Source organism: Pelecanus crispus, chromosome 32 (genome assembly GCF_030463565.1).
Source record: "Pelecanus crispus isolate bPelCri1 chromosome 32, bPelCri1.pri, whole genome shotgun sequence".
Taxonomy (NCBI): domain Eukaryota; kingdom Metazoa; phylum Chordata; class Aves; order Pelecaniformes; family Pelecanidae; genus Pelecanus; species Pelecanus crispus.
The window spans coordinates 4,699-31,797 of record NC_134674.1 but is presented as its reverse complement, the minus strand read 5'-3'; the positions used below and the strand labels follow the sequence as shown (position 1 = coordinate 31,797).

The 27,099-nt window shown below is 63.3% G+C and overlaps 1 protein-coding gene across 1 annotated transcript in view; it reads left to right on the top strand.

Annotated features, from left to right (window-relative positions):
* CHD3 (chromodomain helicase DNA binding protein 3) overlaps window positions 1-19,312 on the top strand; it is a 91,507-nt gene extending 72,195 nt beyond the window's left edge. Inside the window, 13 exon segments of the mRNA XM_075725503.1 lie at window positions 430-592; window positions 2,805-2,827; window positions 2,829-2,918; window positions 5,460-5,595; window positions 6,921-7,019; window positions 7,301-7,414; window positions 7,499-7,607; window positions 10,548-10,680; window positions 14,080-14,275; window positions 16,110-16,201; window positions 16,203-16,274; window positions 18,019-18,145; window positions 19,209-19,312. Coding sequence (XP_075581618.1) covers window positions 430-592; window positions 2,805-2,827; window positions 2,829-2,918; window positions 5,460-5,595; window positions 6,921-7,019; window positions 7,301-7,414; window positions 7,499-7,607; window positions 10,548-10,680; window positions 14,080-14,275; window positions 16,110-16,201; window positions 16,203-16,274; window positions 18,019-18,145; window positions 19,209-19,312 — 1,458 coding nt within the window.
* The last annotated feature ends 7,787 nt before the right edge of the window (window positions 19,313-27,099 follow it).

Genomic DNA, 27,099 nt, shown 5'->3' with positions numbered 1-27,099 from the left:
GACACCTGGGTCCCCCTGGGGACGTGTGGGTCCCCTCCATGGTCCCTTGGGTCCCACCCTGGATGCCTGGGTCCCCCCACATGGACCCTTGGGTCCCCTCCATGGTCCCTTGGGTCCCCCCCGGACACCTGGGTCCCCTCCGTGGTCCCTTGGGTCCCCCCCCGGATGCGTGTGTCCCCTCCATGGTCCCTTGGGTCCCCCCCTGGACGCCTGGGTCCCCTCTGTGGTCCCTTGGGTCTCCTCTGGACACCTGGGTCCCCCCTGCCGGATACCTGGGTCCCTTCCATGGTCCCTTAGGAACCCCCCAGATGCCCGGGTCCCCTCCATGGTCCCTTGGGTCCCCTCCGAGGTCTCTTGGGTCCCCCCTGGACGCCAGGGTCCCCTCTGTGGTCCCTTGGGTCCCCCCCAACGCCTGGGTCCCCCCCGCAGGTGCAGGAGTTCGAGCACATCAACGGGCGCTGGAGCCTTCCCGAGCTGGCCCCGGAGCCCAGCGCCGACTCCAAGCGCTCGTCCCGCGCCTCCTCCCCCGCCAAGACCTGCCCCCCCAGCCCCGAGCAGAGCGGCCCCCCCAGCCCCGGCCCCCCCACGCCCGGTACCCGCGGGACGGGGACACCGGGGGGGACGGCGGGGGCGTGGGATGGGGACGTGGGGACGATACGGGGATGGGGTGCATGGGATGGGGACATGGGGGGCATGGGGGACGTAGGATGGGGACATGGAGAGATAAGGGGGATGGGGGACATGGGATGGGGACATGGAGAGATAAGGGGGATGGGGGACATGGGATGGGGACATGGAGAAGATAAGGGGGATGGGGGACATGGGATGGGGACATGGGGGACATAGGATGGGGACATGGAGAAGATACAGGGATGGGGGACATGGGGAAGGGATGGGGACATGGGGGACATGGGATGGGGACATGGGGGACATGGGATGGGGACATGGGGAAGGGATGGGGACACGGAGAAGATAAGGGGGATGGGGGACATGGGATGGGGACATGGGGGACATGGGCTGGGGACATGGGGAAGATCCAGGGATGGGGGACATGGGGAAGGGATGGGGACATGGAGGACATGGGATGGGGACATGGGGGACATGGGATGGGGACATGGAGAAGATAAGGGGGATGGGGGACATGGGATGGGGACATGGGGGACATAGGATGGGGACATGGAGAAGATACAGGGATGGGGGACATGGGCTGGGGACATGGAGAAGATACAGGGATGGGGGACATGGGGAAGGGATGGGGACATGGAGGACATGGGATGGGGACATGGGGAAGGGATGGGGACATGGAGAAGATAAGGGGGATGGGGGACATGGGATGGGGACATGGGGGACATGGGCTGGGGACATGGGGAAGATCCAGGGATGGGGGACATGGGGAAGGGATGGGGACATGGAGGACATGGGATGGGGACATGGGGGACGTAGGATGGGTACATGGAGAGATAAGGGGGATGGGGGACATGGGATGGGGGACATGGAGAAGATAAGGGGGATGGGGGACATGGGATGGGGACATGGGGGACATAGGATGGGGACATGGAGAAGATACAGGGATGGGGGACATGGGCTGGGGACATGGAGAAGATACAGGGATGGGGGACATGGGGAAGGGATGGGGACATGGAGGACATGGGATGGGGACATGGGGAAGGGATGGGGACATGGAGAAGATAAGGGGGATGGGGGACATGGGATGGGGACATGGGGGACATGGGCTGGGGACATGGGGAAGATCCAGGGATGGGGGACATGGGGAAGGGATGGGGACATGGAGGACATGGGATGGGGACATGGGGGACGTAGGATGGGTACATGGAGAGATAAGGGGGATGGGGGACATGGGATGGGGGACATGGAGAAGATAAGGGGGATGGGGGACATGGGATGGGGACATGGGGGACATAGGATGGGGACATGGAGAAGATACAGGGATGGGGGACATGGGCTGGGGACATGGAGAAGATACAGGGATGGGGGACATGGGGAAGGGATGGGGACATGGAGGACATGGGATGGGGACATGGAGAAGATAAGGGGGATGGGGGACATGGGATGGGGACATGGGGGACATGGGCTGGGGACATGGGGAAGATCCAGGGATGGGGGACATGGGGAAGGGATGGGGACATGGAGGACATGGGATGGGGACATGGGGGACGTAGGATGGGGACATGGAGAAGATAAGGGGGATGGGGACATGGGATGGGGGACATGGGGAAGGGATGGGGACATGGGGGACATGGGATGGGGACATGGAGGAGATACAGGGATGGGGACATGGGATGGGGGACATGGGGAAAGGATGGGGACATGGGGGACATGGGATGGGGACATGAGGAAGATACGGGGATGGGGGACATGGGATGGGGACATGGAGAAGTTACAGGGACGGGGACATGGGATGGGGATATGGAGAAGATACAGGGATGGGGGACATGGATGGAGACATGGGGGACATAGGATGGGGACATGGGGACATGGAGGAGATACGGGGATGGGGGACATGGGATGGGGACATGGGGGACAGGATGGGGACACAGGGGTCAGGATGGGGATGGGGACACCGGCGACAAGGGGTACTTGGGACAGGGACATGGGATGGGGATGGGGACAAGGGGGACACGGGATGGGGACAGGGACGTGGGGGACAGGGTGCGGGGATGGAGGTGTGAGGACGTAGAGGACAGGGCACGAGTACACCAGGGACAGAGCATGGGGACACGGGGATATGGGGACAGGCGTGGGGACACCCCGTGTCCCCATGTCCTAACGTCCCCTGTCCTCAGCCACGCCGGCGCCCAGCGAGCGCGGGGGACGGTCCAGGGCCACCCCCGGACAGGGACGACAGTGACACCAGGGACGAGAAGGAGCCCAAAGGCCCCGAGAAGATGGAGACGGAGGTGGGTGACAAGGCTGTCCCCATCCCTGTCCCCAACCCTGTCCCCAGTCATGTCCTCCCTGTCCCCATCCCTGTCCCCAACCCTGTCCCAAATCGTGTCCTCCTTGTCCCCATCCCTGTCCCAGTCACGTTCTCCTTGTCCCCAACCCTGTCCCCCATCGTATCCTCCCTGTCCCCATCCCTGTCCCCAACCCTGTCCCCAGTCATGTCCTCCCTGTCCCCAACCCTGTCCCAAATCGTGTCCTCCTTGTCCCCATCCCTGTCCCAGTCACGTTCTCCTTGTCCCCAACCCTGTCCCCCATCGTATCCTCCCTGTCCCCATCCCTGTCCCCAACCCTGTCCCCAGTCATGTCCTCCCTGTCCCCAACCCTGTCCCAAATCGTGTCCTCCTTGTCCCCATCCCTGTCCCAGTCACGTTCTCCTTGTCCCCAACCCTGTCCCCCATCGTATCCTCCCTGTCCCCATCCCTGTCCCCAACCCTGTCCCCAGTCATGTCCTCCCTGTCCCCAACCCTGTCCCAAATCGTGTCCTCCTTGTCCCCATCCCTGTCCCAGTCACGTTCTCCTTGTCCCCAACCCTGTCCCAAATCGTGTCCTCCTTGTCCCCATCCCTGTCCCAGTCACATTCTCCTTGTCCCCAACCCTGTCCCCCATCGTATCCTCCCTGTCCCCATCACTGTCCCCAACCCTGTCCCCAATCGTGTCCTCTCTGTCCCCATCCCTGTCCCCAGTAACGTTCTTTGTCCCCAGCTCTGTCCCAACCCTGTCCCCATTGCTGTCCCCAATCATGTCCTTGCTGTCCCTGTCCCCCATCCTGTCGTCCCTGTCCCCACCCCTGTCCCCAGTCGTGTCCTCTGTCCCCAACTCTGTCCCCACACTGTCCCCATCCTTGTCCCCAATCATGTCTTCTCCATCCCCAGCCCTGTCCCCAATCGTGTCCTTGCTGTCCCTGTCCCCAGTCATGTCCTCCCTGTCCCCGTCCCTGTCCCCAGTCATGTTCCCCTTGTCCCCAACCCTGTCCCCACCCCAGCCCTGTCCTCCTCCCCTATCCTTGTCCCCAACCCTGTCTGTCCCCAACGCTGTTGTCATCCTCCTGTCCCTGTCCCTGTCCCCTCTGTCCCCTTTCCTCCAACTTGACCCTGTGTCCCATCCTGTCCCTGTCCCCAGTCCTGTTGTCCCTGTCCCCTCTCTCCATGTCCCTGTCCCCTCTCTCCATCCCTGTCCCCTCCGTCCCTGTCGCCTCTCTCCCCCCTCTGTCCCTGTCCCCTCTGTCCCTGTCCCCTCTCTCCCCATCCCTGTCCCCTCTGTCCTTGTCCCTGTCCCCTCTCTCTGTCCCTGTCCCCTCTCTCCCCATCCCTGTCCCGTCCGTCCCTGTCCCCTCTCTCCCCATCCCTGTCCCCTCTCTCTGTCCCTGTCCCCTCCATCCCTGTCCCCTCCGTCCCTGTCCCCTCTCTCCGTCCTTGTCCCTTCTCTCCCCATCCCTGTCCCCTCTGTCCCTGTCCCCTCCATCCCTGTCCCCTCTCTCCCCCTCCCTGTCCCCTCCATCCCTGTCCCCTCCATCCCTGTCCCCTCCGTCCCTGTCCCCTCTCTCCGTCCTTGTCCCCTCTCTCCCCATCCCTGTCCCCTCTATCCCTGTCCCCTCCGTCCCTGTCCCCTCTCTCCCCCTCCCTGTCCCCTCTGTCCCTGTCCCCTCCCTCCCCATCCCTGCCCCTCTGTCCTTGTTCCTGTCCCCTCTCTCCGTCCCTGTCCCCTCCGTCCCTGTCCCCTCTGTCCTTGTCCCCTCCGTCCCTGTCCCCTCTCTCCCCCTCCCTGTCCCCTCCATCCCTGTCCCCTCCGTCCCTGTCCCCTCTCTCCCCATCCCTGTCCCCTCCATCCCTGTCCCCTCTCTCCCCCTCCCTGTCCCCTCCATCCCTGTCCCCTGTCCCCTCCGTCCCTGTCCCCTCCGTCCCTGTCCCCTCTGTCCCTGTCCCCTCCGTCCCTGTCCCCTCTCTCCCCCTCCCTGTCCCCTCCGTCCCTGTCCCCTCCGTCCCTGTCCCCTCTCTCCCCCTCCCTGTCCCCTCTGTCCCTGTCCCCTCCGTCCCTGTCCCCTCTCTCCCCCTCCCTGTCCCCTCTGTCCCTGTCCCCTCCCTCCCCATCCCTGCCCCTCTGTCCTTGTTCCTGTCCCCTCTCTCCGTCCCTGTCCCCTCCGTCCCTGTCCCCTCTGTCCTTGTCCCCTCCGTCCCTGTCCCCTCTCTCCCCCTCCCTGTCCCCTCTGTCCCTGTCCCCTCTCTCCCTGTCCCCTCTCTCCCCCTCCCTGTCCCCTCCGTCCCTGTCCCCTCCGTCCCTGTCCCCCCTCTCCATCCCTGTCCCCTCTGTCCCTGTCCCCTCTCTCCCCATCCCTGTCCCCTCCCTGTCCCCTCCGTCCCTGTCCCCTCCGTCCCTGTCCCCTCTCTCCCCCTCCCCGGCCCCTCCCCACCGTTGTCCCCACGTCCCCCCGGTCCCTCCGGGGGTGCGGGGGAACCCAGGCATCCGGGGTGACGCCGCCCCCCACCCCGTCCCCGCAGCCGCCTGTCTCCGAGGTGCCACCGTCCCCGGGTGACAGCAGCGAGGCCGAAGGGCCACGGAAGGGGGAGGAGGAGGAGGGACCCGGCCAGCGGGAGCCTGAGGCCGAAGGGCCCCCGGCCCGGGAGGAGCGAGCAGGTGAGCCCCCCCAAAATCCCTGGGGCACCCAGGCGTTCGGGTGCTCTCCCCCATCCCTGAAGGGGACCCAGGTGTTTGGGTGCCCCCACCCCAAAATCCCCAGGGGACCCAGGCGTTTGGGTGCCCCCCTGCCCCCCAAATCCCCCCGGGGCACCCAAGCGTTCGGGTGCTCCCCCCAAAATCCCCTGGGGGACCCAGGAATTTGAGTGCCCCCACCCCAAAATCCCCAGGGGCACCCAGGCATTCGGGTGCTCCCTCCGATCCCTGAAGGGGACCCAGGCATTTGGGTGCCCCCACCTCAAAATCCTCAGGGCACCCAGGCATTTGGGGGGTCCCCCCACTCCCTGAAGGGGACCCAGGCATTCGGGTGCCCCCCACAAATCCCTCGAGGGGACCCAGGCGTTCGGGTGCCCCCCCCCAAATCCCTGGGGGGACCCAGGCGTTCGGGTGCTCTCCCCCCATCCCTGAAGGCGACCCAGGCGTTTGGGTGCCCCCCCGCCCCCCAAATCCCTCGAGGGGACCCAGGCGTTCAGGTGCCACCACCCTAAATCCCCAGGGCACCCAGGTATTTGGGGGGGTCCCCCCCACTCCCTGAAGGGGACCCAGGTGTTTGGGTGCCCCCACCCCAAAATCCCCAGGGCACCCAGGCATTTGGGTGCTCCCCCCAATCCATGAAGGGGACCCAGGCATTTGGGTGCCCCCACCCCAAAATCCTCAGGGCACCCAGGCATTTGGGGGGTTCCCCCCACTCCCTGAAGGGGACCCAGGCATTCGGGTGCCCCCACCCCATCCCTTGAGGGGACCCAGGCATTTGGGTGCCCCCCACAAATCCCTCCAGGGGACCCAGGCGTTTGGGTGCCCCCACCCCAAAATCCCCAGGGGCACCCAGGCGTTTGGGTGCCCCGACCCCAAAATCCCTCGAGGGGACCCAGGCGTTCAGGTGCCCCCACCCCAAATCCCCAGGGCACCCAGGTATTTGGGGGGGTCCCCCCCACTCCCTGAAGGGGACCCAGGCGTTTGGGTGCCCCCCCTAAATCCCCCGGGGGACCCAGGCATTTGGGTGCCCCCACCCCAAAATCCCCAGGGCACCCAGGCATTTGGGGGGGTCCCCCCCACTCCCTGAAGGGGACCCAGGCATTCGGGTGCCCCCACCCCATCCCTTGAGGGGACCCAGGCGTTTGGGTGCCCCCCACAAATCCCTCCAGGGGACCCAGGCGTCTGGGTGCCCCCACCCCATCCCTCGAGGGGACCCAGGCGTTCGGGTGCCCCCCCCCAAAATCCCTGGGGGAACCCGGGTGTCCGAGCAGCCCCGTCCCCCACTGCAGGCGCCGAGGCCGAGAAGGGTCCCGGGGCAGAGAAGGGCGACGAGAAACCCCCCGAGGAGGAGCCCAAGGAGCGGCCGGGGGACCCTGACCCCAAACGAGGTGCCTGGGGGCGGGGCTTAACCGCGGGGGCGGGGCCAAACGCACCCAGGGCTGCGGCCAAGCCAGAGGGGGCGGGGCTTAACCAAAGGGAGGCGCCAGGAGTGCTCTGCTCTTACTCTTGTCGCGTTCACTCTGAAGCCTACTGATGGCTGATGGGTTCGAATGTCTTCCTGCTTACTTGAGGGGGGGCTGGGGGTGGTTTGGGGGTCCAGAGGGGGTTGGGGGGGGGGGGTTGTAACACGGCGCTGACCCCCGCGTCGTCGTCCCCCCGCTGCGTGCAGAGGAGGTGAAGGCCGAGAAGGAGCCCAAGCTAGAGGCGCGCGCCAACGGCCGGCGGGATGACAAGGCCGAGAAGCCGCGCTTCATGTTCAACATCGCCGACGGCGGCTTCACGGGTGAGCGGGGTGACGGGGGCCGGCGGCGGGTGGGGACACGCGGGCCGGGCTTCGCGCTGACCCGACGCCCGTGTCCCCCCGCAGAGCTGCACACGCTGTGGCAGAACGAGGAGCGCGCCGCCATCTCCTCGGGGAAGCTCAATGAGATCTGGCACCGGCGCCACGACTACTGGCTGCTGGCCGGCATCGTCCTGTATCCTTCCGGCACGCCGGGGTCCCCCCCGCCCGTGGTGTCATCCTGCGCCGGTGGCAGCGGCAGCGCCGAGGAGGGTGACGCCAAGCTGGGAGCGAGCCGGGGGCGGGTGACGCGGGAGGTGGCGTGGTGGTGTTGGGGACAGCGGTGGTGGTGACGCTGGGGACGGTCCTCGGGGGGAGGTGATGGAGGAGGAGGTGGTGTTGGGGACGTGGTGACACTGGGGACAGTCCTCAGGGGGAGGTGACGGAGAAGGAGGTGGTGTTGGGGACGTGGTGACACTGGGGACAGTCCTCAGGGGGAGGTGACGGAGAAGGAGGTGGTGCTGGGGACATGGGGACATGGTGACACTGGGGACATGGTGACACTGGGGACAGTCCTCAGGGGGAGGTGATGGAGGAGGAGGTGGTGTTGGGGACGTGGTGACACTGGGGACAGTCCTCGGGGAGGTGACGGAGAAGGAGGTGGTGTTGGGGACATGGGGATGTGGTGACACTGGGGACATGGGGACACCGGGGACAGTCCTCAGGGGGAGGTGACAGAGGAGGTGGTGTTGGGGACATGGGGATGTGGTGACACTGGGGACATGGTGACACTGAGGACAGTCCTCAGGGGGAGGTGACAGAGGAGGTGGTGTTGGGGACATGGGGACATGGTGACACTGGGGACATGGGGACACTGGGGACAGTCCTCAGGGGGAGGTGACAGAGGAGGTGGTGTTGGGGACATGGGGACATGGTGACACTGGGGACATGGTGACACTGAGGACAGTCCTCAGGGGGAGGTGACAGAGGAGGTGGTGTTGGGGACATGGGGACATGGTGACACTGGGGACATGGTGACACTGAGGACAGTCCTCAGGGGGAGGTGACAGAGGAGGTGGTGTTGGGGACATGGGGACATGGTGACACTGGGGACATGGTGACACTGAGGACAGTCCTCAGGGGGAGGTGACAGAGGAGGTGGTGTTGGGGACATGGGGACACAGTGACATGGGGACATGGTGACACTGGGGACAGTCCTCAGGGGGAGGTGACAGAGGAGGTGGTGTTGGGGACATGGGGATGTGGTGACACTGGGGACATGGTGACACTGGGGACATGGGGACACTGAGGACAGTCCTCAGGGGGAGGTGACAGAGGAGGTGGTGTTGGGGACATGGGGATGTGGTGACACTGGGGACATGGTGACACTGAGGACAGTCCTCAGGGGGAGGTGACGGAGAAGGAGGTGGTGTTGGGGACATGGGGACATGGTGACACTGGGGACATGGTGACACTGAGGACAGTCCTCAGGGGGAGGTGACAGAGGAGGTGGTGTTGGGGACATGGGGATGTGGTGACACTGGGGACATGGTGACACTGAGGACAGTCCTCAGGGGGAGGTGACAGAGGAGGTGGTGTTGGGGACATGGGGACATGGTGACACTGGGGACATGGTGACACTGAGGACAGTCCTCAGGGGGAGGTGACAGAGGAGGTGGTGTTGGGGACATGGGGATGTGGTGACACTGGGGACATGGTGACACTGAGGACAGTCCTCAGGGAGAGGTGACAGAGGAGGTGGTGTTGGGGACATGGGGACACAGTGACGTGGTGACGTGGGGACATGGTGACACTGGGGACAGTCCTCAGGGGGAGGTGACAGAGGAGGTGGTGTTGGGGACATGGGGATGTGGTGACACTGGGGACATGGTGACACTGAGGACAGTCCTCAGGGGGAGGTGACAGAGGAGGTGGTGTTGGGGACATGGGGACATGGGGACACAGTGACGTGGGGACATGGTGACACTGGGGACAGTCCTCGGGGAGGTGACGGAGGAGGAGGTAGTGTTGGGGACATGGGGACGCGGTGACGTGGGGTCATGGGGACACTGAGGACAGGGTGATGCCATGAGGGTGATGTGATGGTGATGTGACAATGACACAGCAGTGGTGACGCGGTGAAACGGTGCCAGTCCTTAGCATGGGGGGGATGAGAGAGATGTTGGGGACGGGGTGACACGGTGACGGTGATGTGGTGTTGGTGACGCGGTGACAGTCCTTAGCGTGCAGCCATGGCTCCGCGTGCTGGACCGGGGGATGAGCTGGGGGGATGCTGGGGACAGGGTGATGTGGTGACCATCATGCAGTGATGGTGACGTGGTGGTGACACAGTGACGGTGACACGGTGACAGTCCTTAGCATGCAGCCACAGCTCCGTGTGCTGGAGGGGGGATGGCCTGGGGGGACAAGAGGAAGACGTTGGGGACTGGGTGACACGGTGGCGGTGGTGCGGTGATGGCGAGGCAGTAACGCGGTGACATTGTGGTGGTGACACAGCGACGCGGTGACAGTCCTTAGCGTGCAGCCATGGCTCTGCGCACTGGACGGGGGATGACGTGGGGTGGATGAGAGGGATGTTGGGGACATGGTGACAACGATGCGGTGACACAGTGATGGTGACGTGGTGATGGTGACGTGGTGACGGTCGTGTGGTGACAGTCCTTACCACGCAGCCACACCTCCACAGGCCGGCCAGGGGATGATCTGGGGTTGTTGAAGGGGACACTGGGGACAGGGTGACATGGTGATGGTGATGCGGTGACTCGGTGACGGTGATGTGATGGTGACTTGGTGACGGTGACATGGTGGTGATGGTGCTGCAGTGACAGTCCATAACGTGCATCCACGCCTCCGTGCGCTGGCTGGGTGATGACCTGGGGGATGTTGGGGGCAAGGTGACGTGGTGACGGTGACACGGTAACGGTGACACAGTGACGTGGTGATGGTGACACGGCGGTGGTGACGAGGTGGCAGCGCTTAGCACGCAGCCATGGCTCCGTGCGCTGGATGTGAGGGGTGAGGGGGGTGTTGGGGACGGGGTGACGCGGTGACAGGGTGACACAGCCACACGGTGACGCGGTGACACGGTGACGCGGTGACAGTCCTTAGCGCGCAGCCACGGCTACGCGCGCTGGACGGACATCCAGAACGACGGCGCCTTCGGGGTCATCAACGAACCCTTCAAGGGCGAAGCCTCCAAGGGCAACTTCCTCGAGATGAAGAACAAGTTCCTCGCACGCCGCTTCAAGGTGAGCGCCCGAGGGCTCGCACGAGGGCTCGCACGGGGGTTGCGCTTGCACGGGGGTGGTGCCCGCGCGGGGCTCGTGCCAGGGCGGCGCCGGTGCGAGGAGCACGCGCGGCGGCTGCTTTTGCGCTGGGGGCTCGTGCGAGGGCCTCGCACGAGGGTGGCTTTCACACCGGGGATCTGCTCCCTTGCACCAGGGGCGTGCTCGAGGGCTGTGTGCGCACCGGGGCTCGGCTTGCACGAGGGGCTCGCACGAGGGCTGCGCACGCGTGAGTGCGGCACTCGCACAAGGGCTGTGCTCGCACGAGGGTTTTGCACGAGGGCCGGGCTCGTGTGAGGGTCGGGCTTGCACGAGGGACTTGCACGAGGATCCGGGCACAAGAGGATCTTGCACAAGTGCCCAGGTGTGTGGGGGGGGTGGCAGTGGAAAGGGGGTGGGGCTTGCACGTGGGCTGCACACGAGAGGGTGAGGCTTGGCCAATGCGGGGCCTCGTGCAAGAGGCTTGTGGGGCGGGCGGGCGGGTGGTCAGGCCCACGTTGGGTGCTCGGACGCCTGGGTCCTCTAAGCCGTGGGTGACGTCAGAGTTGGGTGCCCGGATGCCTGGGTCCCCTCTGGACACTGGTGAGGTGTGAGGTCAGAGTTGGGTGATGGACGTCTGGGTCCTCTAAGCGATGGGTGAGGCCATAGGTGGGTGCCCGGGTGCTTGGGTCCTTCCTTGGCCTTGTTGGGACACGAGGTCAGAGTTGGGTGCCCGGATGCCTGGGTCCTCTCCGGACACTGTTGGGGTGTGAGGTCAGCGTTGGGTGCCCGGACGCTTGCGTCCCTCCTTGGCCTTTTTGGGGCACGAGGTCAGAGTTGGGTGCCCGGATGCCTGGGTCCTTCCTTGGCCTTTTTGGGGCACGAGGTCAGAGTTGGGTGCCCGGATGCCTGGGTCCTTCCTTGGCCTTTTTGGGGCACGAGGTCAGAGTTGGGTGCCCGGATGCCTGGGTCCTCTAAGCGATGGGTGAGGTCAGAGTTGGGTACCTCAATGCTTGGGTCCTTCCTTGGCCTTTTTGGGGCATGAAGTCAGAGTTGGGTGCCCAAACGCTTGGGTCCTTTCTGGGCTCTAGCGATGGCTGAAGTCAGAGTTGGATGCACGGACGCCTGGGTCCTCTCTGGACAGTGTTGGGGTGTGAGGTCAGAGTTGGGTGCTCGGACGCCTGGGTCCCCTCTGGACAGTGTTGAGGTGTGAGGTCAGAGTTGGGTGCCCGGACACCTGGGTCCTCTCAGCCATGGGTGAGGTCAGAGTTGGGTGCGTGGATGCTTGAGTCCTTCCTTGGCCTTTTTGGGGCACGAGGTCAGAGTTGGGTGCCCGGATGCCTGGGTCCTCTAAGCGATGGGTGAGGTCAGAGTTGGGTGCCTGGATGCCTGGGTCCTTCCTTGGCCTTGTTGGGGTATGAGGTCAGAGTTGGGTGCCCGGATGCCTGGGTCCTTCCTTGGCCTTGTTGGGGCATGAAGTCAGAGTTGGGTGCCCAAACGCTTGGGTCCTTTCTGGGCTCTAGCGATGGCTGAAGTCAGAGTTGGGTGCCTGGACACCTGGGTCCTCTCTGGACAGTGTTGGGGTGTGAGGTCAGAGTTGGGTGCTCGGACGCCTGGGTCCTTCGTTGCCCTTTCTGGGGCGTGAGGTCAGAGTTGGGTGCCCAGACGCCTGGGTCCCCTCTGGACAGTGTTGAGGTGTGAGGTCAGAGTTGGGTGCCCGGACACCTGGGTCCTCTCAGCCATGGGTGAGGTCAGAGTTGGGTGCGTGGACACTTGGGTCCTTCCTTGGCCTTGTTGGGGCATGAAGTCAGAGTTGGGTGCCCAAACACTTGGGTCCTTTCTGGGCTCTAGCGATGGCTGAAGTCAGAGTTGGGTGCCTGGACACCTGGGTCCTCTCTGGACAGTGTTGGGGTGTGAGGTCAGAGTTGGGTGCCTGTACGCCTGTGTCCTTCCTTGGCCTTTCTGGGGCGTGAGGTCAGAGTTGGGTGCCCAGATGCCTGGGTCCCCTCTGGACAGTGTTGAGGTGTGAGGTCAGAGTTGGGTGCCCAGACACCTGGGTCCTCTCAGCCATGGGTGAGGTCAGAGTTGGGTGCGTGGACGCTTGGGTCCTTCCTTGGCCTTTTTGGGGCACTAGGTCAGAGTTGGGTGCCCGGATGCCTGGGTCCTCTAAGCCATGGGTGAGGTCAGAGTTGGGTACCTCAATACTTGGGTCCTTCCTTGGCCTTGTTGGGGCATGAAGTCAGAGTTGGGTGCCCAAACGCTTGGGTTCTTTCTGGGCTCTAGCGATGGCTGAAGTCAGAGTTGGGTGCCTGGACACCTGGGTCCTCTCTGGACAGTGTTGAGGTGTGAGATCAGAGTTGGGTGCCCGGACACCTGGGTCCTCTAAGCCATGGGTGAGATCAGAGTTGGATGCCTGGACACCTGGGTCCTTGGCCTTGTTGAGGTGTGAGGTCAGAGTTGGGTGCCCAAACACTTGGGTCCTCTCTGGACAGTGTTGAGGTGTGAGGTCAGAGTTGGGTGCGTGGACGCTTGGGTCCTTCCTTGGCCTTGTTGAGGTGTGAGGTCAGAGTTGGGTGCCCAAACACCTGGGTCCTCTAAGCCATGGCTGAAGTCAGAGTTGGGTGCCCGGATGCTTGGGTCCCCTCTGGACACTGTTGAGGTGTGAGGTCAGAGTTGGGTGCCCGGATGCTTGGGTCCCCTCTGGACAGTGTTGAGGTGTGAGGTCAGAGTTGGGTGCCCGGACACCTGGGTACTCTAAGCGATGGGTGAGGTCAGAGTTGGGTGCCCGGATGCTTGGGTCCCCTCTGGACACTGTTGAGGTGTGAGGTCAGAGTTGGGTGCCCGGATGCTTGGCTCCTTCCTTGGCCTTGTTGAGGTGTGAGGTCAGAGTTGGGTGCCCGGACACCTGGGTCCCCTCTGGACGCTGTTGAGGTGTGAGGTCAGAGTTGGGTGCGTGGACGCTTGGGTCCTTCCTTGGCCTTTTTGGGGCACGAGGTCAGAGTTGGGTGCCTGGACACCTGGGTCCTCTAAGCCATGGGTGAGGTCAGCGTTGGGTGCCCGGATGCTTGGGTCCTTCCTTGGCCTTGTTGAGGTGTGAAGTCAGAGTTGGGTGCCCAAACGCTTGGGTCCTTTCTGGGCTTTAGCGATGGCTGAAGTCAGAGTTGGGTGCCCGGACACCTGGGTCCTTGGCCTTGTTGAGGTGTGAGGTCAGAGTTGGGTGCCTGGACGCCTGGGTCCTCTCTGGACAGTGTTGGGGTGTGAGGTCAGCGTTGGGTGCCCGGACGCTTGGGTCCTTCCTTGGCCTTTTTGGGGCGTGAGGTCAGAGTTGGGTGCCCGGATGCCTGGGTCCCCTTGGCCACCCTTCTCCCTTCCCCACCCCATCAGCTGCTGGAGCAGGCGCTGGTGATCGAGGAGCAGCTCCGTCGCGCCGCCTACCTGAACATGACGCAGGACCCCAGCCACCCCGCCATGGCCCTCAACACCCGCTTCGCCGAGGTCGAGTGCCTGGCCGAGAGCCACCAGCACTTGTCCAAGGAGTCGCTGGCGGGCAACAAGCCCGCGAACGCCGTCCTGCACAAGGGTAAGAGGCGGGTGGGCCGGCGCGCCCGGCGCGGACGCCCCGTGTAGCGCCTCGCACCTCTGTACCGCGCTCTCAATCATTAAAGTGGGGTTCTCCTCCCAACCGGCTCCCGGTGTATCCTTGCTCTGCGTGTGCTTTCTGGCGGCCGGCGGGGGGGCGGGGGGGGCGTAAGGGGGCGGGGAGGGGCGGCGGGGCAGCTGCTGGAAGGTCCCCGAGGGGTTTCTGGGGTGTGAGTAAACCTGGAGTAACCTCGGAGTAAGCGCGGAGTAAGGCGGGGTGCGGCTTTAGGGCGGCCAAGGGGCTCTGGGGTGCGTGAGGAGCAGGCGGGTGCCTCTGTCGCTTTGCGCTAAGATGTATCTGCTGAGTATCTGTAGTGTAAGTCCGGAGTATGTCACTGGTATGTCCCGTGTACTTCTGGAGTATGTAATGCATTTACCCGGAGTATTTTGGGGGCATGGAAGGCGTATATTCTGAGTATCCCAGTGGCCAGAGTATCCCTGGTGCATGTCATGAGTAAGCCTGGAGTAACGCTGGTGTACGGACGGGGTTGTCCCTGCTTGCATGTAACGGCTTTGCCCGGAGTATCCCTGGGGCACGGACAGTCTTTTCCCAGAGTACTTCTGGTGTATTTAATGAGTAAGCCTGGAGTACTCCAGAGGAATGTGTTGAGGAAGCCCAGAGTATCTCTGGTGTCTTTGATGTCTTTGCCAGCAGTATGACTGGAGGAAGCAATGAGTATCCTTGGTGTAGGCTGATGGCTCTTGTGCAGAGGATCTCTGGGGCCCAGAGGATCTCAGGGGCTGTGTGTACTGAGTATCCCCAGAGTAGCGGTGATGTGGCTGCAGCCTCTTAGCCCTGAGCAGGAGCAAGCGAGGAGGATGCCCAGAGTATCTCTCATGTGGCTATAGCATGGATCTGGAGTATCTCTGGTGTATCCAAGGAGTATACCTGGAGTGTCTTTAGTGTGTCGAAGGAGTATATCCAAGAGTATCTCCGGAGTGCTTAAAGCGTGTAGCCAGAGTGTCTAAGGAGTGTACCCAGAGTATCTCTGGTGTATCTACAGAATATGCCCAGAGGGACTAGGGAGTATACCCGGAGTATCTCAGGTGTCGCTAAAACGTTATACCTGGAATAGCTCTGGTGTGGCTAGAGAGTATACCAGGGTGTTTAAGGAGTAAGTCCGGAGTATCTCCAGCGTAGCTACAGCGGGAGCCCCTCAAGTGCCTAAGCGATATGCTTGGAGTATCTCTGGTGTCTCTAAAAGAGCGTACCCGGAGTATCTCCAGTCTGCTAGACAGTAGAACCTGGAGTATGTAAGGAGTACGCCCAGAGTATCTCTGGTGTGTCAGAGGAGTATGCCCAGAGCGGAAAGAGTAAACCTGAAGGTATCTCCAGTGTATCTAGAGACTATACCCAGAGTAAATAGTATAAGCCGAGTATCTCCAGTGTGTTTAAGGAGTATACCTGGAGTGTGTAAGGAGTACACCCAGAGTACTTCCAGTCTACTCAAGGCTCGTACCCAGGGTACCTCTGAGCCCCCCCCGCCCCCACCCTGGAGCATGCCCCCTGCTCGTGCATCCCCCGAGTAGGTGTATCCTCCGAGTATCCCTCGAGAAGCTCTCAGGCTTCCCCTCCCTCTCCCCCCCCACCCCCCGCTCTCACGTGAGTATCTCCACCCCCCCCTCCTCCCCGTAGCCGCCGAGTAAGCTGCGGAGTAAGCTATGAGTAACCTATGAGTAAGTTGCGAGTAGGTGCGGGGCGGCCCCCCCGGCGCTGACGGGCCCTCCCCGCCCCTCTTTTTTCTCTCTCTCCCCCCCCTCTCCCCCGGCGCCAGTGCTGAACCAGCTGGAGGAGCTGCTGAGCGACATGAAGGCGGACGTCACCCGCCTGCCCGCCACCCTCTCCCGCATCCCCCCCATCGCCGCCCCGCCTCCAGATGTCGGAGCGCAGCATCCTCAGCCGCCTCGCCAGCAAGGGCACCGAGAGCCACCCCCCGCCCGTAAGTGACAGCCGCGTCCCCGCCCCCCCGCCCTGGGGGCGATCCCCCGCCCTGGGGACATCCTTCACCCTGGGGACATCCTTCACCTTGGGGACATCCTTCACCTTGGGGATGTTCCCCTGCCTTGGGGACATCCTTCAACCTGGGGACATCCTTCACCTTGGGGACATCCTTCACCCTGGGGACGTTCCCTCCACCCTGGGGACGTTCCCCCCCCGCCCTGGGAACATCCTTCAACCTGGGGACATCCTTCAACCTGGGGACATCCTTCACCTTGGGGACATCCTTCACCTTGGAGACGTTCCCCCCACCCTGGGGACGTTCCCCCCCGCCCTGGGAACATCCTTCACCCTGGGGACATCCTTCAACCTGGGGACGTTCCCCCACCCTGGGGACATCCTTCAACCTGGGGACATCCTTCACCTTGGAGATGTTCCCCCACCCTGGGGATGTTCCCCCACCCTGGGGGACATTCCCCCACCTTGGGAACGTTCCCCCACCCTGGGGACATCCTTCAACCTGGGGACATTCCCCCACCCTGGGGACATTCCTCCACCTTGGGGACGTTCTCCCACCCTGGGGACATCCTTCACCTTGGGGATGTTCCCCCCGCCTTGGGGACGATCCCCCTGCCTTGGGGACATCCTTCACCCTGGGGACATCCTTCACCTTGGGGATGTTCCCCCCACCCTGGGCGGGATGTTCCCTCTGCCTTGGGGACATCCTTCACCTTGGGGACATTTCCCCTGCCTTGGGGACGTTCCCCCCGCCCTGGGGACATTCCCCCCGCCCTGGGGACATTCCCCCCGCCTTGGGGACATCCCTCACCTTGGGGACATCCTTCACCTTGGGGATGTTCCCCCCACCCTGGGGACATCCTTCACCCTGGGGACATCCTTCACCTTGGGGACGTTCCCCCACCCTCGGGACATCATTCACCTTGGGGACATTCCCCCACCTTGGGGACATTCCCCCACCCTGGGGACATTCCTCCACCTTGGGGACGTTCTCCCACCCTGGGGACATCCTTCACCTTGGGGATGTTCCCCCCGCCTTGGGGACGATCCCCCTGCCTTGGGGACATCCTTCACCTTGGGGATGTTCCCCCCACCCTGGGGGGGATGTTCCCTCTGCCTTGGGGACATCCTTCACCTTGGGGACATTTCCCCTGCCTTGGGGACGTCCCCCCCGCCCTGGGGACATTCCCCCCGCCTTGGGGACATCCTTCAACCTGGGGACATCCTTCACCTTGGGGATGTTCCCCCCACCCTGGGGACATCCTTCACCCTGGGGGCATCCCTCACCTTGGGGACTTTCCTCCCACCTTGGGGATGTTCCCCCTGACTTGGGGACATCCCCCCCTCCCTGGGGACATCCTTCACCTTGGGGACATCTTCAGCGTTGGGGACATCCCTCGCCTTAGGGACATCCCTCACCTTGGGGACACCCCTTCCCTGGGGACCCTCCCTTCCACTGGGGACACCCCCACCTCAAGGGACCCTTAACCTGCCTGCCCTGGGGACCCAGACTGGGAACACCCTGCCCCAGGGCCACCCTCTTGGGGACATCCCTGGCTTGGGGACACCCTCAGCCCTGGGGACATGTGGGGACACCCCCTCCCGTGGGGACACCCCTCCCGTGGGCACCCCCACCTTGGGGACCCCCACCCAGACCCCTCCAGAAGCACCTCCCCCCCATCCTGGTGGCATCGGGGGGGGTGACAGTGGTGTCCCCATTTCTCCAGACCTTCCCGCCGGGGCCCTATGCCACCCCCCAGAGCTACGGGGGCACCTTTGGGACCCCCCCGGCCGGAGCCCTCCCCCCTGGAGGGGCCAACTACAGCCAGATGCCGCCTGGCTCCTTCATCACTGGTGAGCACCCCGACGCCTGGGCCCATGGGTGGGGGGCACCCGGATGCCTGCGTCCATATGTGGGGGGCACCCCGATGCCTGGGCTCATGGGTGGGGGGCACCCCGATACCTGGGTCCATGGGTGGGGGTCCCCCAGATGCCTGTGTCCATGAGTGGGGGTGCCTGGATGGCTGGGTCCATGGGTGGAGGTCTCCCAGATGCCTGGGTCCATGGGTGGGAGGCACCCCAACACCTGGGTCCATGGGTGGGGGTCCCCCAGATGCCTGTGTCCATGGGTGGGGGTGCCTGGATGGCTGGGTCCATGGGTGGGGGTCTCCCTGATGCCTGGGTCCATGGGTGGTGGTCCCTTGGATGGCTGGGTCCATGGGTGGTGGTCCCTTGGATGCCTGGGTCTGTGGGTGGTGGTCCCCAGGATGGCTAGGTCCATGGGTGGGGGTCTCCTGGACGCCTGGCTGGGGGTCCCCCAGATGCCTGGGCCCGTGGGTGGGGGAGCACCCCAATTCTTGGGTCCATGGGAGGGGGCACCCCAGATGCCTGGGCCCATGGGTGGTGGTCCCCTGGATGGCTGGGTCCATGGGAGGGGGACACCCCAGCACTTGGGTCCATGAGTGGGGGTCACCCAGACACCTAGGTCCATGGGTGGGGGCACCCGGATGCCTGGGTCTGTGGGTGGTGGTCCCCAGGATGGCTAGGTCCATGGGTGGGGGCCTCCTGGACGCCTGGGTGGGGGTCCCCCAGATGCCTGGGTCTGTGGGTGGGGGTCCCCCAGATGGCTGGGCCCATGGGAGGGGGACACCCCAACACTTGGGTCCATGGGGGGGGCACCCGGATGCCTGGGTCCATGGGTGGGGGTCCCCCAGATGGCTGGGCCCATGGGGGGGACACCCCAACACTTGGGTCCGTGGGTGGGGGTCCCCCAGGCGCCTGGGCCCATGGGGGGGGGGGACACCTGGCTTCCCCGGGAAGGGGGTTGCCCCGGCCTGCCTGGCTCCCCGGTTGGGTGTTGTTGGGTGGGGGTGTGCGGACCCCAGCCCGGACTCCTGGGGGTCCTTCCCCGCTACAGCCGCTGCCAACGGCCCCCCGGTGCTGGTGAAACGGGAGCGCGAGGCCGAAGGGCCGGAGAAGAAGGAGCCGCGCGGGGGCGAGGTCATCTGCATCGATGACTGAGGGGGGGGGGGGGTCCGTGGCGGGGGGGACGCCCCCACCCCCCCCACCCCCCACCCCTCCCCCCACCCCCCCCCCAAGCCGGAGGAGGCGGCAACGGCGGGGGTGGGGGGGAGGGGTGGGACACACTGCCAGAAACGCCTCGTTTCACCCGAAATCCGGCGCCGGGGTGGGGCAGCACCCAGGGGTGGGGGTGTTTTTTGGGGGGGTGCGGGAGGGGGGGGAAGGCGGGGTGACGAGGACCACTGCAACTATAAATATGAATATATATATATATCCCCGGTGGCGGGGGGGACCCCAGTGTCCGGGTGGCCCCGGTGTCCTCCCCTGGGGTCCCCAGGGCCCCCACCCCCCCCCCCACCCCGGGGCTCGGGCACTTGTTTAACCGCAGCAGAATAAAACCCGGTTCCTTGGCTACGGCACCCGGCTCCGCTCGTCCCTCGGCATCACCGTTCACCCATCCAGGATGGCGGCTGTGCGGCCACCCGCGCCGCTGTCGGGCTAGTCACCTCTCTGTAGGGATGGCCGCGGTCCTGGGCAGCTGTAGGGATGGGCACCCGATGCGGTCGTGGCCACCAGCAGTCGTGGAGGTGGCCACTGGGGTGGTTGCGGCCACCAGCAGTCGTGGAGGTGGCCACTGGGGTGGTTGCGGCCACCAGCAGTCGTGGAGGTGGCTACTGGGGTGGTTGCGGGGACGGCTATGGTCGTGGCCACCATGGGAATGGTCAACCGTGTGATTGTGGCCACCAGCATGGTCATGGGGGTGGTCACCAGCTTGGCTACCAGCCGTGAGGTGCATCATCCCCGTGGTCACAGTCATAGGGATGGTCATGGCCACCATGAGGATGGTCATGGCCATGGTCACGGTCATAGGGATGGTCATGGCCACCATGAGGATGGTCATGGCCAGCATGAGGATGGTCATGGCCGTGGTCGTGGTCATAGGGATGGTCATGGCCACCATGAGGATGGTCATGGCCATGGTTGTGGTCATAGGGATGGTCATGGCCACCATGAGGATGGTCATCCACATGGTTATGGCCACTGTCAAGGTCACGGGGACAGTAACCGGCGTGTTCTGCTATGGTGATGATGAGCAGCGTGGTCATGATCACTGACGTGGTCATGGGGATGGCCACCACCCTTGGCACAGTCACCCCCATGGCCACTGGCCACCTGCACCGGTGTGGGTACAGCCACCTGCGTGATTGTGGCCACTAGCGTGGTCATGGGGATGGCCACCAGCTGTGGCAGCCTGTGCCACCACGGGGACAGTCACCAGCATGGCCACGGCCACCGGCACAGTCCTGGTGGGAGTCACAGCCATAGCGGTGGCCATGGCCACCGGCACAGCCATGGGGACCAGCATGACTGCGGTGACATCATGGGGAGAGTCATTACGGCCATGGCGACCTAACGCCCTTTGGGGCCACCGTGAGTGCCCTGGGGCCACCGTGAGTGCCCTGGGGCTACCATGAGCCCTTTGACAAGGACGAGGGGGCCGGGCAGAGGGACAGGTGGAGGCATGAGGGGACCTTCTGGGCCCACACCATCCCCACGTCACCTACGGGGACCTTCCAGACCCACGTCACCTACAGGGACCACCCAGGGTCCTGTCCCAGGTGGGGTGATCTTAGGAGACCTCCTGGGGTCCTGTCCAACTGGGATGATCCCAGTGGATCTGCTAGGGTCCTGTCCAACTGGGATGATCCTAGGGGACCTCCTGGGGTCCTGTCCAGGTGGGGTGATCCCAGTGGATCTGCTAGGGTCCTGTCCAACTGGGATGATCCTAGGGGACCTCCTGGGGTCCTGTCCAGGTGGGGTGATCCCAGTGGATCTGCTAGGGTCCTGTCCAACTGGGATGATCCTAGGGGACCTCCCAGGGTCCTGCCCAAGTGGGATGATCCCAGTGGATTTCCTGGGGCCCTGTCCCAGGTGGGGTGATCTTAGGAGACCTCCTGGGGTCCTGTCCAACTGGGATGATCCTAGGGGACCTCCTGGGGTCCTGTCCAGGTGGGGTGATCCCAGTGGATCTGCTAGGGTCCTGTCCAACTGGGATGATCCTAGGGGACCTCCCAGGGTCCTGCCCAAGTGGGATGATCCCAGTGGATTTCCTGGGGCCCTGTCCCAGGTGGGGTGATCTTAGGAGACCTCCTGGGGTCCTGTCCAACTGGGATGATCCTAGGGGACCTCCTGGGGTCCTGTCCAGGTGGGGTGATCCCAGTGGATCTGCTAGGGTCCTGTCCAACTGGGATGATCCTAGGGGACCTCCCAGGGTCCTACCCAAGGGGGGTGATCCCAGGGGATCTCCCGGGGTCCTGTCCCGGACACCGCGCTGATCATCGCAGTTTCCTGGCTGACCCCAGGGACCCTTAACCCCTGGGGTGCTCACCCATGGGTTGCAACAACTGAAGGTCAACCCCAGGGGTCCGTCCCCCTGGGTGGGGGTCACCACCCTTTGCGGTGGTTAACCCTGGGGGCCCACCCATGGGCCCATCACCCTTGGCGTGGTTCACCCTGGGGTCCCCTCAGTCCTTGGGGCCCATCACGCTTGACCCCCAACACGGGTGGGTGCTGCACGGCGGTCGTCTCCCCTTGCGCCAGGACACCTCCCAAGGTCACCCCTCAGGGTTGAGGGACCCCCCCGTAGATCTGGCAACTGCAACGGGGTGAGTGACGCTTGATATTAGATATAAAATTATATTGTACGATAGCAACACTCATATACCCAGCTATAGCTTAATTATTAGCGGTGTAGTAAGTAGTAGAGCGTTTGGCCGCCGTCTGAATTATTGTCTAAATCATCTTCTAAATCGTCATTTAAATCATTTAAATCGTCGTCAAATCACCTTCTAAATCATCTTCTAAATCATCGTCACCTAAATTGTCATTTAAATCATTTAAATCGTCGTCAAATCGCCTTCTAAATCATCTTCTAAATCATCGTCACCTAAATTGTCATTTAAATCATTTAAATCGTCGTCAAATCGCCTTCTAAATCATCTTCTAAGTCATCAACGCCTAAATCGTCATTTAAATCATCATCAAATCACCTTCTAAATCATCTTCTAAATCATCTTTGCCTAAATCGTCATTTAAATCATTTAAATGATCATTTAAATGAGAAGTTGGTGGAGGCCTGCAGCCCATGGGGAGGACCCACGCTGGAGCAGTTCATGAAGAGCTGCAGCCCATGGGGAGGACCCGCGTTGGAGCAGTTCATGAAGAGCTGCAGCCCATGGGGAGGACCCACGTTGGAGCAGTTCATGAAGAGCTGCAGCCCATGGGGAGGACCCACGCTGGAGCAGTTCATGAAGAGCTGCAGCCCATGGGGAGGACCCGCGTTGGAGCAGTTGGTGAAGAGCTGCAGCCCATGGGGAGGACCCACGTTGGAGCAGTTCATGAAGAGCTGCAGCCCATGGGGAGGACCCACGCTGGAGCAGTTCATGAAGAGCTGCAGCCCATGGGGAGGACCCACGCTGGAGCAGTTCATGAAGAGCTGCAGCCCATGGGGAGGACCCACGCTGGAGCAGTTCATGAAGAGCTGCAGCCCATGGGGAGGACCCACGCTGGAGCAGTTCATGAAGAGCTGCAGCCCATGGGGAGGACCCACGCTGGAGCAGTTCATGAAGAGCTGCAGCCCATGGGGAGGACCCACGTTGGAGCAGTTCATGAAGAGCTGCAGCCCATGGGGAGGACCCACGCTGGAGCAGTTCATGAAGAGCTGCAGCCCATGGGGAGGACCCACGTTGGAGCAGTTCATGAAGAGCTGCAGCCCATGGGGAGGACCCACGCTGGAGCAGTTCATGAAGAGCTGCAGCCCATGGGGAGGACCCACGTTGGAGCAGTTCATGAAGAGCTGCAGCCCATGGGGAGGACCCGCGTTGGAGCAGTTGGTGAAGAGCTGCAGCCCATGGGGAGGACCCACGCTGGAGCAGTTCCTGAAGAGCTGCAGCCCATGGGGAGGACCCACGCTGGAGCAGTTCATGAAGAGCTGCAGCCCATGGGGAGGACCCGCGTTGGAGCAGTTGGTGAAGATCTGCAGCCCATGGGGAGGACCCTTTTCGTTAACCTTTTAGCCATGACTTCTCTTGGGACCTCACCCGCGCCGCCATGGCTCTGAGATCAGCCCAACGTGGGCCTGGCGAGGGGAGCAGCCCATAAGGACGGTTGGGTTTCTGGGTTAAATAGGATGGATTTGGGCAAGGAGGAAAACGCCAAGGAACAGCAGGGACCACGAGTGCCGTAGCGCTGGGACTGGAGACGGCCCTTCTGTCCATCGCGGCTGGTCCATGGGGTGGCCAAAGGCAGACCGGCTTGGAGGCTTTCATAAGTAGAGAGAGAAATTTGATATAAATTTGAGCTAAATTGCATAAACTGGGAGACAAATTGGATAGTAAAGAGCCCTGGCTCTACCTCAAGTGGATGTAGAAGTCCAGCCCAGCAGAGCTGGGCTCAGCCTTGCTCTCTTGCCTTCCCTGGACCCTTATCTATGGCCCTGGGTGCAAGCTTGGGTGGTCTCCGCTGCCCCCCCCGCACGTAGGTGCCCTCCACGCTTCCCCGGCTGCGCTCGCATCCTTGCCTTTCCCCTCCGGGGACATCCAGATCTTCACCACATCGCTCCGAGCGCCCCGTTGCCCTCGCTTGCCCCAGAAAGCCGGGTCCTTTCCATAGCGGCCATGGTCCCTCAGGGGGAAAAGATCCTGCGGGAAGGTCCCTCGGGGGGAAAAGATCCCACGGGAAGGTCCCTGAGGGGGAAAAGATCCCGCGGGAAGGTCCCTCGGGGGGAAAAGATCCCGCGGGAAGGTCCCTGAGGGGGAAAAGATCCCGCGGGAAGGTCCCTGAGGGGGAAAAGATCCCGCGGGAAGGTCCCTCAGCTGGAAAAGATCCCGCAGGAAGGTCCCTGAGGGGGAAAAGATCCCGCGGGAAGGTCCCTCAGCTGGAAAAGATCCCGCGGGAAGGTCCCTCACGGGGAAAAGATCCCGCGGGAAGGTCCCTCGGGGGGAAAAGATCCCGCGGGAAGGTCCCTCAGCTGGAAAAGATCCCGCGGGAAGGTCCCTCAGGGGGAAAAGATCCTGCGGGAAGGTCCCTCACGGGGAAAAGATCCCGCGGGAAGGTCCCTGAGGGGGAAAAGATCCCGCGGGAAGGTCCCTCAGCTGGAAAAGATCCTGCGGGAAGGTCCCTCAGCTGGAAAAGATCCCGCGGGAAGGTCCCTCAGCTGGAAAAGATCCCGCGGGAAGGTCCCTGAGGGGCAAAAGATCCCGCGGGAAGGTCCCTCAGCTGGAAAAGATCCCGCAGGAAGGTTCCTCAGGGGGAAAAGATCCCGCGGGAAGGTCCCTCACGGGGAAAAGATCCTGCGGGAAGGTCCCTCATGGGGAAAAGATCCCACGGGAAGGTTCCTCAGGGGGAAAAGATCCCACGGGAAGGTCCCTCATGGGGAAAAGATCCTGCGGGAAGGTCCCTCATGGGGAAAAGATCCCACGGGAAGGTTCCTCAGGGGGAAAAGATCCCGCGGGAAGGTCCCTCATGGGGAAAAGATCCTGCGGGAAGGTCCCTCATGGGGAAAAGATCCCACGGGAAGGTTCCTCAGGGGGAAAAGATCCCGCGGGAAGGTCCCTCAGCTGGAAAAGATCCTGCGGGAAGGTCCCTGAGGGGGAAAAGATCCCGCGGGAAGGTCCCTCAGCTGGAAAAGATCCCGCGGGAAGGTCCCTCCGCGAGCGCCCCTTCCACGCCGGCTGATCTCAGAGCCATGGGCAAGTGTAAATCCCTTCTCCCCCGTTCCAGTTGGGAAGAATTAAAACAAGTCACCGCTTCTTTTTTTTTCTTTTTTGCAACGTCTCCTCCGCGTTTTTATTCGTCGCTCTCCGGATCGTCCCAGCCGCGGCCGAGGGAGCGCCGGTTCGCCGCGGGCGCCTCCGGCACGTTGGCTTCGCGCGCTCCGGGTCTCCAACGCAGCCCGCCGCGGCTGCGCCAGCGCCCGCCGGAACGTCGCAGGACGGAACGTCGCTGGTTTTGCCGCCTTGGCCCCGGTGGGGGCCGTCGGCGCGCCCCGTGGGTGGGCTCCTCGGGCAGGCTGCCCCCCGAGCCCGCTGCCGACAGCACGGCTACCACGGGGGTGAGGAAGGGCGAGGGCGCCTGGCGCGGCGAGGGCTCGGCTTCCACCGGCTCCATCGCTGCCATTTCAGCGAGGACTTTCTCCACTAATCCTGCTTCTACTGCTCCTGCTCCTCCTCCTCCTCTTCCTCCTCCTCCTGCTCCTCCTGCTCCTCCTCGTCCTCCTCCTCCTCGTCCTCCTCCTGTTCCTCCTCCTGCTCCTCCTCCTCGTCCTCCTCCTCCTGCTCGTCCTCCTCCTCCTCCTCCTCCTCCTGCTCGTCCTCCTCCTCCTCTTCCTCCTCCTCCTCCTGCTCCTCCTCCTCCTCCTCCTCCTCCTCCTCCTCCTGCTCGTCCTCCTCCTCCTCTTCCTCCTCCTCCTCCTGCTCCTCCTCCTCCTCCTCCTCCTCCTCTTCCTCCTCCTCCTCCTCCTCCTCCTGCTCGTCCTCCTCCTCCTGCTCCTCCTCCTCCTCCTCCTCTTCCTCCTCCTCCTCCTCCTCCTCCTCCTGCTCGTCCTCCTCCTCCTGCTCCTCCTCCTCCTCCTCCTCCTGCTCGTCCTCCTCCTCCTCCTCCTCCTCCTCCTCCATGGCGCTGCGCTTTCTCCGCCGGCGCTGGGCTCTGCTTTGACGCTTGGCCTTTGCCCGTGCGTTTGCCCTTGGGTTGGCCAACCCCAGGCTGCTTTTTGACAGAGGAATCCACCGGGATCACCGACTGCTTCCTGGAAGGACGCGACGGGAGAGGTCTACCTGAGGGCGCGACGGGTTTGGCGCCGCATCCCGCACCGTGAGCCGGAGAAGATCCAGCCGTGTGAAATGAGGGGGTCCCGGCAGCCCCATCCCACCCCTCCGGGCGTTGCCCTTCGCCGCTGTTGGGCGGCGACGAACAGCGAGTGTTTGGGGCTGGGGAACGGGCTCATGGAATCGTAAAAATCAGAGAACAGTTTGGGTTGGAAGGAACCTTCGAAGGTCATCTCGTCCAACCTCCCTGCGATGAGCAGGGGCGTCCTCCACGAGATCAGGTTGCTCGGAGCCTCGTCCAACCTGACCTTGAACGTCTCCGAGGACGGGGCAGCCGCCACCTCTCTGGGCAAAAATGGCCAGCCCTGAGCCTCCAGCCTCACCTGACCTGACTCTTCCTCCTCTTCCTCATCCCCATGACTTCCCAGAAGGGTGGTGTATTGCTACTAGACGAGGACGGACTAGCAGGAAAGGAAGAACTGCAAGACCCCGCTGGAACCAAGAAGGAGACACCTCGTCAGGAGAGCAGCGCTGTGCCGCTGCCGGCCCCGGTGACATGCCCCCCGCTCCCCCCGCCCAACGCCGGCTCTCGCCCCGGTTCCCCATTGCCAAGGGAATTTCGCAACTGCGTTACCAGCACCAGGTTTGGGAACGAGGAGCTGTGATGCCGGGGGGTGACAGGGACTCTTCCAGGGGGGTCATTTCTGAGGGGGCGGTTCTTGGATCACCATCCTCCCACCGTACCCTTGGGCGCAGCCCACCCCAGGGCTCCGTTTTGGTGAAGCTAACGAGGCGTTAGGACAAAAGTCTGTGCCGGGCAGAAGTCGGAGCCTTTTGACACCCAACGCCGGGGACTTCCCCATCAGATGACAAAAGTTGGGTTCCTGTCCTATGGAAAGGAGCCGGGAGCAGCTCTACCGTTCGTGTCTTGCTTGAGAGATGGCAAACGTTCTCCTCTCTGCT